The sequence below is a fragment of the Prionailurus bengalensis genome, chromosome B4 (assembly GCF_016509475.1).
Source record: "Prionailurus bengalensis isolate Pbe53 chromosome B4, Fcat_Pben_1.1_paternal_pri, whole genome shotgun sequence".
In the NCBI taxonomy this organism is placed as follows: Eukaryota; Metazoa; Chordata; class Mammalia; order Carnivora; family Felidae; genus Prionailurus; species Prionailurus bengalensis.
Genome location: NC_057358.1, coordinates 134,344,892 through 134,357,928, shown reverse-complemented (window position 1 = coordinate 134,357,928; position 13,037 = coordinate 134,344,892). Strand labels below are relative to the sequence as shown.

Below are 13,037 nucleotides of genomic sequence, written 5' to 3'. Positions count from 1 at the left end.
TTATTTAGCAAGCTAGGTAAGAGCAGTTCAGTGCAGTTGTAAAGTAGGAGATGAGAAAGTAAAAGACAATGACCTTTTCTAGATACTAAACTAAGCTAGTAAATATTTGCTTAATTCCCCCCTTTCTCTAGGATTAGAAATTTATAAATCTGAAATTTATTCTATTACCTTTTAAACTATCTTAAGGCAAATATTACAAAACAGTATCAGAAACAACTAGTCAATCAACTCACACTATCTCCAGTAAGACATTTCCTGATTACTAAAATTATCAACCCATCAACACCATTACTGGGCTATTTCTACCAAATAGCTTGTTGACAAGTCCCCATATACCTTTAATGATGCTCAAATACAAAGTAACTTGGAATAAAATGCTTCTTTTAATTTTTTTTGAGAGATGGAAAGAGACAGAGCATGAGTGAGGGAGGGTCAGAGAGAGAGGGAGACACAGAATCCCAAGCATGCTCCAGGCTCTGAGCGGTCAGCACAGAGCCCGATGTGGGGCTCGAACCACAGCCTGCAAGATCATGACCTGAGTGAGCCAAAGTCGGGCACTTAACTGACTGAGCCACCCAGGCGCCCCTAGTAAAATGTTCCTTCACTTCAGTGTATATTCAATCTAAACACAGTGATACAAATGTGACTGACAGGACATATTTAAATCTGACTTGCAAAGTTTAGAATACATGAGTTTAGAATACAATGGATCAAGTATTAGAAATGCAACAATCTAAACAAAAATGAATTTGGACTGAATATGTGGGAAACTGGTGTTGAGTCAAAACATCCTTCCCTTATTACATACTGATTTTGTAGGTTACCCTTGGTGTTTTCTATATTGGTATATGGATTTAGCCATATAATCTCTTATAAAATGAATACTTACCCTTTCCAAAAATCAAGATGATCCCATAATATATGAGGAATTAGACAACTATTACCCACCATGAAATATATAAATGAAGTATAACCTTCAAAATTAGAATTATTAATATAATCCCACACACTGCACTGCGAGCATAAAAGGCTTTTTTAAAAAAAAGTTACTAACTAGGATGTGAAACTTAAAATTGAAATAATTGTGGCTCAAAATCTATTCTACTAAATAGCACCTCTTCCTAGTTATACATCTTCCCCCGCCCCATTTAGAAAGCTCACACATTTGTTGGATAAACAGTCGTATTTTTGTGCTTCAGATAAAATGAAGTCAAATAAAAACTCAGTTCTGCTCTTAAACTGTACACATTAAGCAAAACACCCATAGTGTTCTGAAACTAGTCAACTCTGAAGTATCCACGCAGAAGACAGAATTCATCCGTTGACCCTCATTTCGTTTTCTCTATGGCATTCAAATGCTTTTTAAAAAATGCACAATCCTGGGGTGCCTGGGTGGCTCAGTCGGTTAAGCGTCCAGCTTCAGCTCAGGTCATAATCTAATGGTTCATGGGTTCAAGCCCCACGTCAGGCTCTGTGCTGACAGCTCGGAGCCTGGAACCTGCTACTGATTCTGTTTCTCCTTCTCTCTTACCCCTCCCCCGCTCACACTGTCTCTGTCTCTCTCAAAAATAAACATTAATAAATTAAGTAAAAAAATGCACATTCCTGATCTCAAACCTTTCTTTCCTCTAACTCATTGGTGAGGCCAGAGGATAAGAAGGAGCTGGACAGGTGAATTGTGGAATTAAAGAGAGAGAATAGGTTGTGAACACGGAAAGCTCAGCCAGTTCAGTAACTGAAAGAATTCAAAGTAGGGGGAGCAAAGTGAGTGACAAGGTTGGCAAACATCGGAATGCTCAGAGCCCCTATTACAGGGGAGGCACCCAGGATTTTAAAAAGTAAGGAGGGAAACGAAAGCCAAATCTTCAGAACTTTAAAAATCTGGTAACAGTCTGGCTAGACATTGACAAGCTTATAAAGATCTCTCATTCTTATTGGTTTAGGATACTCCTACATTATTAATTCAGCTGTTTGGGGTGCTGAAGAAGCATGATATTTAAAAACACTGCAGTCGGGGCACCTGGGTGGCTCGGTCGGTTAAGCGTCCGACTTCGGCTCAGGTCATGATCTCACGGTCTGTGAGTTCGAGCCCCGCATCGGGCTCTGTGCTGACCGCTCAGAGCCTGGAGCCTGTTTCAAATTCTGTGTCTCCCTCTCTCTCTGACCCTCCCCTGTTTATGCTCTGTCTCTCTCTGTCTCAAAAATAAATAAACGTTAAAAAAAAATTAAAAAAAAAATAAATAAAATAAAAACACTGCAGTCTTTAAAATGAGAAAAATTTTGGGAATGCAAGCTGGTGCAGCCACTCTGGAAAACAGTATGGAGGTTCCTCAAAAAACTAAAAACAGAACTACCCTACAACCCAGCAATTGCACAACTAGGCATTTATTCACAGGATACAGGTGAGCTGTTTCGAAGGACACATGCACCCCCATGTCTACAGCAGCACTGTCAACAATAGCCAAAGTATGGAAAGAGCCCAAATGTCCATCGATGGATGAATGGATAAAGAAGATGTGGTATATATATACACAATGGAGTATTACTCGGCAATCAAAACGAATGAAATCTTGCCATTTGCAACTACATGGATGGAAGTGGAGGGTATTATGCTAAGTGAAATTAGTCAGAGAAAGACAAAAATCATATGACTTCACTCCTATGAGGACTTTAAGAAACAAAACAGATGAACATAAGGGAAGGGAAACAAAAATAATATAAAAACAGGGAGGGGGACAAAACAGAAGAAACTCATAAATATGGAGAACAAACTGAGGGTTACGGGAGGGGTTGTGGGAGGGGGATAAGCTAAATGGGTAAGGGGCACTAAGGAATCTACTCCTGAAATCATTGTTGCACTATACGCTAACTAATTTGGATGTAAATTTTAAAAAATATAATAAAAAATAAAATTTAAACAAAGTTTTATTATAAAATTTAAAAAAAGCAAAAACAAAAAAATAAGAAAAATTTGCAAACTTCAGGAATTAATTAGGTTGAAACAACTTTCCTAACCTTTATTTGGTATTTTATTAAAAACAGTATTTGATACTCTGTAAAGGAAGCAGAATTAATCTAATCACAAACAGCCCACCTACTGAGAAAAATGGACAAACACTTAAAACTACTTTTGAAAGACTAAGAAAATTAAATAAAATATCCATGCTGGAAAGACAGATATGACTTCTAATACATTTCAAAACAATTGGCAACAATTTGTGAGTTATACACAAATTTGGATAGAAGATGGTAATATTAGATTATACAGGATCACAAAGCCATGCAAGTTAGCAACTGTTAAATTTTGAAATCCAACAGGGTCAAAGGGCAGAAGTGCAAGCAAATTTCCAAATATGCATTCTTAACATTGTCCTGCAACCATGACATCAAAAGGTGCAACTATACTTTGGCAAGTGACTTACTTGAAGTTGATTCTTAATCCCACCACATTTATTTAAGTCACAACATTTAAACAAAGATGAAGTGCTATGACTGATCAGATGTGTGGCCTGCCTTGCTCTTTATCAATTTATTAATATAGTGACACTTCCTGGTGTGAAATTAATTCAAAGGTGAGGACACTTTTATTAAAATCCTACCTTAACAATCAAGTAAACAACACATTCATATTAAACCTAAACCACACGCTCACTTATCTAGCTCTGATCATTTTATTTTTAACATTTATTTATTTTTGAGAGAGAGGGAGAGCAGGGGAGCGCACACGAGCAGAGCAGAGGACAGGTACAGACAGAGTGAGAAAGGGAATCCAAAGCAGGCTCCACACTGTCAGTGCAGAGCCCCACATGGGGCTTGATCTAACCAGTCGTGAGATGACCTGAGCTGAAATCAAGAGTCAGGAGCTTAACTGACTGAGCCACCTGGGCGCCCTTGACAATTTCTTGATTTTGAGTAGTGGTAACATCTTGGGAGAAGCTTTGCGGTGAGGCTAGGATTTGTTTGCTTGACTGGGGTTTGCTCTAAAGGAATGAAATGCCTATAGGGGATCCTAGATGATAGAGCTATCATACCATCTCTCCAAAGAACAAAAACAAAAAAATTCTGAAAGACTGCATATCTGTAAAGAAAAAGGGAAGAGTGATTGGTTTTTGAGTTATCTGCTGTATTTTCTACATTTAGGACAACTGGTAAACAAAACCTGGGACCTTAAATAAACAATTCACATCAATAATTACAATCTACCAAAAAACTTCCAAGGCAAATGAAGTGCGCTCAAAAGACAAGTGACATACCCCTAGTATTCCTGCCATCCCTGCCTGCTACTGGATCCTGTACAGTGTCACCAGAATTCATCTTTCCCCCTTCCCTGACCATGTCACTCTCTTGTTCATAAATTTTTTTTTCCTGATGGTAAAAAATGTCAAACTCTTTATCACATTTTTGTCTTTTCATAATAGGACACCAAAATCCTTTTCCATCTGTCTCACATGAAAACATACCACCACAGTCTATGTTCTAGTCACACCAGAGCTACCCGTATTTGTTCCACCTGACACAGAAATACTGTTCCAACTTTCTCTACTTCTAAGGGAAGTTATCTTCAAGTTCTCCTGCCTCTGTTCAAACACACATTCTCTCTGAAGTTTTCCCCCAGTCCTCCAAACACGGCCTGTCAGAAACAATCCCTATCCACTACCTTCATCCACAACCTTTTTTTTTTTTTTTTTTTAAAACACGTATCAGAGTGTAACTCAGGAAAACTGTGTGGACAAGTATGCCAACCCCACCAGATCCTAATGCTTTGAGAGCAGAAAGTGTACTTTGATTCATTTTTACATTTCCAAGGGTCTAAAACTTGGTGGGCAGTCAATGTTTGTTGGCTGAAAGGAGAGAAAGGCACACTAAATGAATACTGACTACTCCACTCAGGAGAATCACACAACTTCAAAATGCTCAAAACTTAACTCATCACAACCCCTAACCCCCACCACATTCACAAATACTTCACTTCCTATGTTTGCTATCTAGTAAATGGCAACCTCACCAACCCAACTATTCAAACTTGAAACTTGGGAATTATCCTTGATCCCTCTCTATCACAATATCCTAACCTGTAATTAATCAACCAACTTCTGTTGGTCACCTTCCTTTCTCTAATCTTTTCACTGCTTTTCATCTACCAATTTAGGCCACACTCATCACAGCTAGAATCCTAAAAGAGCCATCTCTCTGGTGTTCCTGCATCATATGTTCCCTGTTCCTTTCCAAAGCATTCCTCACTTTAGTCGATCATCAAGTACAATTCTGCCCCATCCATTTAAAAGTGCTAAAATGTAAAGTCTAAACTCCAATAAGCATTACAAGGCAAGCATAAGTGGCCCCATACTCACCTCTATGGTCATATTTCTTGCTATCCCCCCAGCCAGATAGAATTTAATAGGTTCCCTGAACAGGCCATACTCTTGTTCCCAGCCTGGGCTCACTCTTACTAACCCTATTACACCTATCCTTCAGATCTCAAGATCAGACACCAATTCCTCTAAGACAGTCACCAGAGGAACAACAGTTACAGGTTATAGGCCCTCCAGTTTCTCCCACTGTACACAGTACTTCTCAATATAATGCTGGTCACATCAGTCTTGAATGTAGCTCTTCCACCCTTATCTATGAGCTACGGAAGGAAGGGTCTATGTCTGTCTGGATTACCAGAGTGTTCCCTTCTGATGATAAATGCCTAGTATACAGAAAGTGTTGGCCCAATAGAGACAAATGACAGCTTGTCAACCTTTCTAAGCCAGTATTTTTCAAATTGTGGGTCACATGTCAATAGTAGGTCATGAAATCAATACAATGGGCCACAACCAGCACTTGAAAGAAAGAAAGAAAGAAAGAAAGAAAGAAAGAAAGAAAGAAAGAAAGAAAGAAAGAAAGAAAGAAAATAGAAAACATCACACATAGTATACTACAAGTAGTATGGGTAAGTTTGTCTACTTGCTGAGACAGGGTCTCTGGTACTCATGTAAAATACAGCTCTTACTGGGTGTGGTCAAAAAAATTTGAAAAGTACTGCACTCCCCCCCCTTCTTCTCTTCTCCCTCTTCTTTTTTAAGAAAGTCCTTTAAAACGCAGAGAAGCAAATACAAAACAGAAAAAATGGTGCTCAATCACACAGTTCTTTAGCAAAAAGCCATTCTTAACTTGAGCATTTACAGTAAGAACAATCTGCTTTCTGATTTCTCATTATGCTTTAAATACTTGTTAATTTCCACTTACATATACAATTACTTACATATACAAGACACCCTATGTGACAGTACATACAGTACTTCTAGTCTTATTTTAATCTCTGCTACCATGTTCTTATACTCTTTAGAAATTTAATCTTTGCACCATAAGCTTTACTTCTAAGGCTTCTCCTCTCTGAACTTCATGACTTGGCTTTCTCTTTATCCAGTCTATCTACAAATCCATTTAAAAAATCTACCATTGCTTTGTTGGTTGTATATTTAGTAGTAAGGTTAAAAACCATCAACAGAATTAGCACACACTATGCTGCAACAGGCACTACCCTAAGCATTGGATAAAGAGAATTTTCATTTACTCCTCCCCACAATCTTCTGGTACTACAGGTGAGAAAGCTGAGAAAAAGTTCAGTTCACAGTTAATAAAGGCAGGTCTGGGATCTGAACTCTAAAATAGACTCCAAAACTCCTTTTCTTTAACTGCTCACTTTTTTTCAGTAGTTTTAGTTTTCCTTTCTCTCTCAACTAAATTATTGCTAATTGCCTTTTGAAGCATTTATAAAATAAGATCTATATCTAAACTGTTCAGAAAAGGCTTAACACCTCAGTATTCATTCTCTTAAACCTTTGAGAACTGTGCAATAAAACATTTCCTACTAAAATTTCCGAAGAAAACTACCACCCATCACATAAAAAAATCACCTGCAGAATTCAGTGTTTTAAAATTTTTACACTTGGTATAATTTCAGTTTCAACCTGCCCATTTATTTCCCTAATGTTTGCCACACTAAAAACTTCAATTTCAGCAATTCTCAAAGGATGAAACACTAAAAGTGCAGAAAACACAAAGAAGCATGTCGTATTTTTCTATTAATTGTTGGGTGGATGAATTGGCAGAACAGCTCCTGAACTGTTTTTGTAAATACACCAGGAAGAGGTATTTTACACTCCCACTTGTATCTGCAACATTCTTCCTACTCTTTTCTTTTTCCTTTCCTATTTACCACTTAATGTCCCTACAAACACCATGAGGCACTAATTTTTAACTTCTTGTTTCAATTTATCTTTTTATAGAATAGACTAAGGAGAAGGTGGAAAAACAAAGTGAAACAAAATGCCAAAAGGCAATCAAGGCAGAAGCTGTTTCCTCTCTCTCCTTTATACATTCACTGGACAAACCGATACATTTCTCCGCTCTGTGAGAGAACGTGAATTTCTGCTGGAAAAGGGCACCCATATTGTATGTAACACATACAAGATTTACAACTTAACAAAAGTCACTTCATCTCACTATCAACCACAGACAGCCTTCTTAAAGCCCTATAAATGAACTTACAAAGCCTTGAAAATAAGCAATTGACAGAGTTCAAGGCACATAATAAAATGTTTTGCAACTTAACACTGAGGTCAGCAATACCTCAGTGAACCAAGGAGCCAGAACTGAAAAACTCCAGAAGCTGAACTCTAATCTAAACACACATCCCTAAAAAATAAAATTAAAACATAGCATCACAGGTTTAAGAGCTGAAAAAGAAATGGCTTCCACCAAAAATATCGTGGTCAGGATAATAAACCACTAATCCACAGGAGTGTTTTGAGAAATAATAACTGACATTAAAAAAAAATCCTTGCCACTTCTCTATTATGTACAGTAATCTAGCGATCAAGATGATATAGTTTATATACTATCTGCTCTGTGCCTCAAATGAAAAATAGGCATAAAATCCAAGCCAATTCTGACACTTGAGTTCACAGTAGGGCCACAAAACTGTACCAAGACCAGAAGGATCTTCACTTAAATGCCAGATCTTCGCACTGTCAACCATCTTTCCAGGGTCTGATCTTTCAGTGCATATAGCATTAAGTGTTACAAAGCAGCCACAGAATATATCCAGTGAACAACGAAGGCAACAGTATCATCCTCATCATGCCCATCCCTCAGGTTATTAGAAATAGGTTCAAGAAATATTTTCAGGACTTACCTGTCAACCTTTCTGTTCAATAATTTTACCAAAATATTTTTACATATGGCTTTTATCATTTTCGGGGGGGGGGGGGGACATAAAGTCATTTGATTTATCAAATAGTTCTGATCTAACCATACCAACTTAAATTAGATTTTCAATGGATCAAATGGATCAACTACAAATACTGAAACAGGAACAAAAAGATGCAAAAGCTAAAAAATAAGTCTCTTCCTCCTCATTCCAACACATAAAACTTGAACTTAATTCAAGATATTTGAATCAATCTGGAAATGTTTTAGAAGAATCTTTGACTGTCTAACGAGAAGTCATTTTTATTCTGCATCAGTGGCCAACCTTAAAAATTCAGAAAGTGGGATTTAAACACTAATTTGTTTTGTTAATACTGTAGTATGTCAACCCAGTTGGGTTCCAGTTTTTTTTCCTATGAAACTGGCACACACAAACACTCTTGTTAGGTACACTTATGCTACTAGAACTGCAAGCCCTGATCATGAAAAAAGTTTCTAATGTCTAGAATGTTGGGATCATTTTGACCCAGTTCTAGATAAAATTCATAATTGAGGACCAAAGAACTTACTTTCACGTTTATGAAATATCCAGGTAATGACTCAAAAGTCAAAACGTAGAGAGTTACATGTTTGAAAATTTAAAGTTTTAAAGTGAAGTGTCTCTGTTAAAAGTTCCCTGCAAACTACACTACACAGTGCTGGCTGCAGGGGGGAAAGAAAAACAAAGGGAAAAAAAAAGGTCACCAACCTGAATTAAGTTCACAAGGCGACAGTGACCGTATTTTCTTAATAACCACCTCCCTCCATCCCCCAACAAAAAAAACCCAGACTGATTAGGATTAAAAACTGGACACCAAAGAATTCCTGGAGTACAATCTTAATGGGGGGGGGGGGGGGGGGGGAGGGGAAGGGAGGGTTGAAACCCTCCCCACAAAATTTAGAGAAAGGTAACTTTCTGTAAATACTAATATCAAGTATAATACTAAAATAAACTCTTAGTACTAAAATTGACTGAGTTCATCTCAATGTTGAGGAATTTTTTTTTTTTTTTTTTTTTTTTTTTTTACTCTACTAAACCCACATGATACATTTAGGACTCATAATTATCCAAAGATATTTCAAGTAGCAAAAAACAGTTTCTGTGTACCGGACAGGTGAGATACTACTGAGATGAGTTAGCTCAGATCAAAAATGGAGAATGCAGCACTGCACCTGAACAGAGGTGTCTGAACAACAGAGCACAGCCTGCCTTCCAGGCCTTGCGTTACTCCATTTACTCCAAGACTAAGCTGCTCAAATCAGGAGTCATCAAAATGACACACATTAAAGAAGTTTTCTCTATAACATCCGAAGTCTCTGGTGAACTCCAACGTAAAACCCACTACCACACGGCACAAAAACTAAAGAAAACAACACAAAAGCTACAGGTGGAAATATGTCTAAAGGTGATCTGAAGATCCTCTGGAACATTTTAGTAAGTGCAAAGGAATACAACGCTTGATACGTGAAACGATGTTGAGGGGAAAAAAAAGGCAAGTAAGAGAAAAAAAAAAATCCGTGAAGACTACAGAAAGTCCAGGGAATAAGAATAGATCAAAGTTCTCACACTGCCAATTTTGCAAGTCTAAAGTAAAGACCTCAAGCAAAAATCCTCAATCTTTGCAGGTTATCTGAAACTCAGGACACATTTTTCCCATAAAAGCAAAGAATCCAAAGCATTTGCCACATCCTTACATTTTCACCCTCTGAAACGAAGTCTACTTAGAAACATGCTTTAGAAGTTCTCTACAAACTCCTAGGGTACATTTAACTCCATTATGCACTCTCACTGGCAGATGGAGGGATGACGTTGAGTTAAAGAGATGCTCCGGAGTAAGGGGGAACATCTTGTGGACTGTCAGATGGCCAGCCATTCTTCCTCTTCATTATCCTGGCACCTCAAACAACTACGACGGCAAAGGAGAAGATCGCTAGCCATCAAGACAGCACCAAACTAATTATAAGAAGGGGATGACGGAGGGAAGTCTCCCCGAATTTCCCTTGACAAAAGGGTTTTAGTCCACAACTGAGTGAAGTTAAGAATTGTAGAGCTTTTTTTCACACTCCAGTATGGACCTCCAAATAGGTTTAAAGCATAAAAAGACAAACACACACAACTACCGAACCTAACACACATTTTAAACTTTTGTATGATCAGTTTATCTTTGCAGTTCATGACTGGGGTGCTTACAACTTCTAATTTTGATTTCCAACTACAGAACTCCACACAATCGGGTATCTCCACCCCCCTCCCCCCCCCTCAAGAGAAAGTGACTACAAACTGCAAAGAAAATGCCTCTGCTCTCTCCCAACCTAAAACCCCAGTTTCAGACATTTTGGTCTCACACGAAAGAAACGGGAGATGTAAAATGAACTGCGCTCCATATTGATTCTTAACGCAAATAAAAAGGGGGGAAAAACCCCCTAGGAATGGTAGGTAAAATAATCGGAACCAAATTTCAGCTTTGACATTAAACCTTATCACACCAAACCTGAAATCCTGGATCACACACACACACACACACAAATAAAACCAAGATTTTTAAAACCCTCGTCCTCAACAGAAAATCTTGTGCCAAACAGAGAAAATTTTGAAAAGGAAGAGTGAAAAGTAGAGAAAACAGAATAAGTGCAATCAAGGAGAAAGGATTCGCAATTCCTCATTTCTCAACAACAACAAAAAAATTCAAAGTAAAATTGCAAAAAAAAAGCCTTACACACAAATGCACTGGCATTTCAAAAATTAAACTGCACGGAAGCAACAATAAAGGCTATTTCCATAGCACCACTCAAGAGCTCTAATTCCAGAACACACACCGATATGACATAGTGTTGCAACGAATGTATTAGGAAGCAAAGAAAATGGTTGGGCTACTGGACGTCTTCGACCAGCTCATTCAAACACCTTTAAAATTAACCAAGAGGCAGAGAACTAAGAAGAGAAAAAGGGAGAAAATATGGAAGAAGAAAGGTGCACCGAGCAAAAAAGATGAAGGGGGGGGATGTGGAAGGCCAGGGCTCCTGGGACTAACCTGTGCCATCGCTGGCCGACGCCGAGAGGGCCGGAGATGAGAGTTTAGGCCGCTTGGCTGAAGGCGGCCCCGGTTCCACCACATTCTCGGCCATTTTTAATTCTTTCGGAGATACAGGCGAGGAAAACGAGAATCCTCGGGAAATCTCTTCTTCGGCCGGGGCTCCCCGCCCCGCTCCCTGGGGTGGGCTTGGGGGGCTCCGCCGGCCCCCGAAGGGGGTGGGGGGGAAGTTCCTTTTTCTCTTCGCCGGGTCGCGGTGGCCGAAGAGGGATGCGGACTCGATAGAAAAGGTAGGGGCAAGTGCGAGGGGCCGGGCCTGGGCCCAGGCCCGGAGGAGGGCACAGGAGCACAAATCCGCCGAGCGCGTCCGCTGCGGCGAATTCCCGAGAACTCGCGGCTCTAGAGGCGCAGTCCCCGGCCCGCCACGGCCGGCCCCTGCCCAGCCGAGGTCTCTCGGAGCTCCGCCGCCGCCATCAGCCTCTTCCTCCTCGGCGCTGTCCTCCTCCTTCTCATCGCCACAAGGAGGCGGGGGCGAAAAGGGGGGAGAGGAGGAGGCGACGAGAGACACTCACCTCCTCCCGGTGCCCCCTCCCGGACCTGCGCCCCCACCCTCCGAGCCCTCCTCCTGCCGCCGCGCTCCGCGCCGCCGCCGCACCGGCCCCTAATGGCCGCAGAGAGCTCGCCCGAGCCGAGAGCCAGGCTGGCGCCGCCGCCTCACATCGCGCGGCGGAGGCGCGGCGAGGACGCCGGGCGCGGAGCTCGCCGGTCCAGAGGGCCGAGGGGGCCGGGCCGAGCAGCGCCGCCCGCCCGCGCCGACGCCGAGCCCACCGAGGAGGCCCCGCTCCGCCGGGCGGCGCAGGCGGCCTCTCCTCGCGCCGCGCTCTCCTCCTTCGCCCTCCTCTCCCGCGGCACAGAAATAAATACGGCCGCCGCTACGGCCCCCACCCCCGGCGGCCAGGTGCCGGGAGCGCCCGCCCCCCGGGGCTCCGCTCGGGGCCGCCCTCGGCGGCGGGCGAAGGCGCCGCGGGGCGCGGGGTTATGTAATGGTCCCCCCTAGGCGTCGACGCCGGCCCGGCTGCCGGGCCGCGGTGGGGGTGTGTGCGGACGGGAGGGGGCTAGGGGTCGCCTCAGCCCGTGCGCCCCGGGCCCCCTGCCACTGTCTCGGCCCCTGCCGCCTGTCTCCGGCCCGGCTCGCCTCCGCACTCTGGCTCCCGCAGTCCGCACTCCGCCCGGCGTCCCGCTTGCCCACTCTCGCCCGCTCCCTCTCGCCCTCTCTCCCCCCCAGCCTAGCACACAAACAAGATGGCGGCTGTTGTTTCTTCCCTCTGCCGAATCCTCCTTACAGGCTAGCGGTAGCAGCGGCGGCCGGAAATGAGCCAAGGGGGGGGTGAAAAAAAGGGGAGGGGTTGGGCCTCCGGAGGGAGGTGGCGAAGGGGCGGGGCCTTGGCCCGAGCCGCTCACACAATGGGGGAAGAGGACCCGGGGGCGGAGCCAGTTCCAATCACGGGATCCGCCCAAGGCCCCAACGCGGTTGGCGCTTCCGCAAACTCCCCCGGCGTCACCCGGTGGCTCCCTTTAAAGGGGAGGACTTGGAGGGAGGGGGGGGCGGTTTGGGGGCCGACTCGGGATCTATTTTCAGTCGGTGGACACTTGCGGGGGAAGGTGCCTGGGTTGGGTCTCTGCGTAGGGGAGCGGTGGGAATTGGGGGTGACGGAGTCCGGGAGCTACGCCGGGGAAGGCGCCAAGTCACCGCGCAGGTGGCCGAAT

General features: G+C 42.6%; 1 protein-coding gene across 2 annotated transcripts in view; it reads right to left on the bottom strand.

The window, feature by feature from the left end:
* Positions 1-12,578, bottom strand: part of EP300 (E1A binding protein p300) — an 82,831-nt gene extending 70,253 nt beyond the window's left edge. For both annotated transcript variants that reach the window (XM_043562705.1, XM_043562706.1), the window contains exon 1: positions 11,271-12,578. In XM_043562705.1, coding sequence (XP_043418640.1) covers positions 11,271-11,364 — 94 coding nt within the window. In that variant the 5' untranslated portion in view covers positions 11,365-12,578. The remainder of the gene's footprint in view (positions 1-11,270) is intronic.
* Between the last annotated feature and the right edge of the window lie 459 nt (positions 12,579-13,037).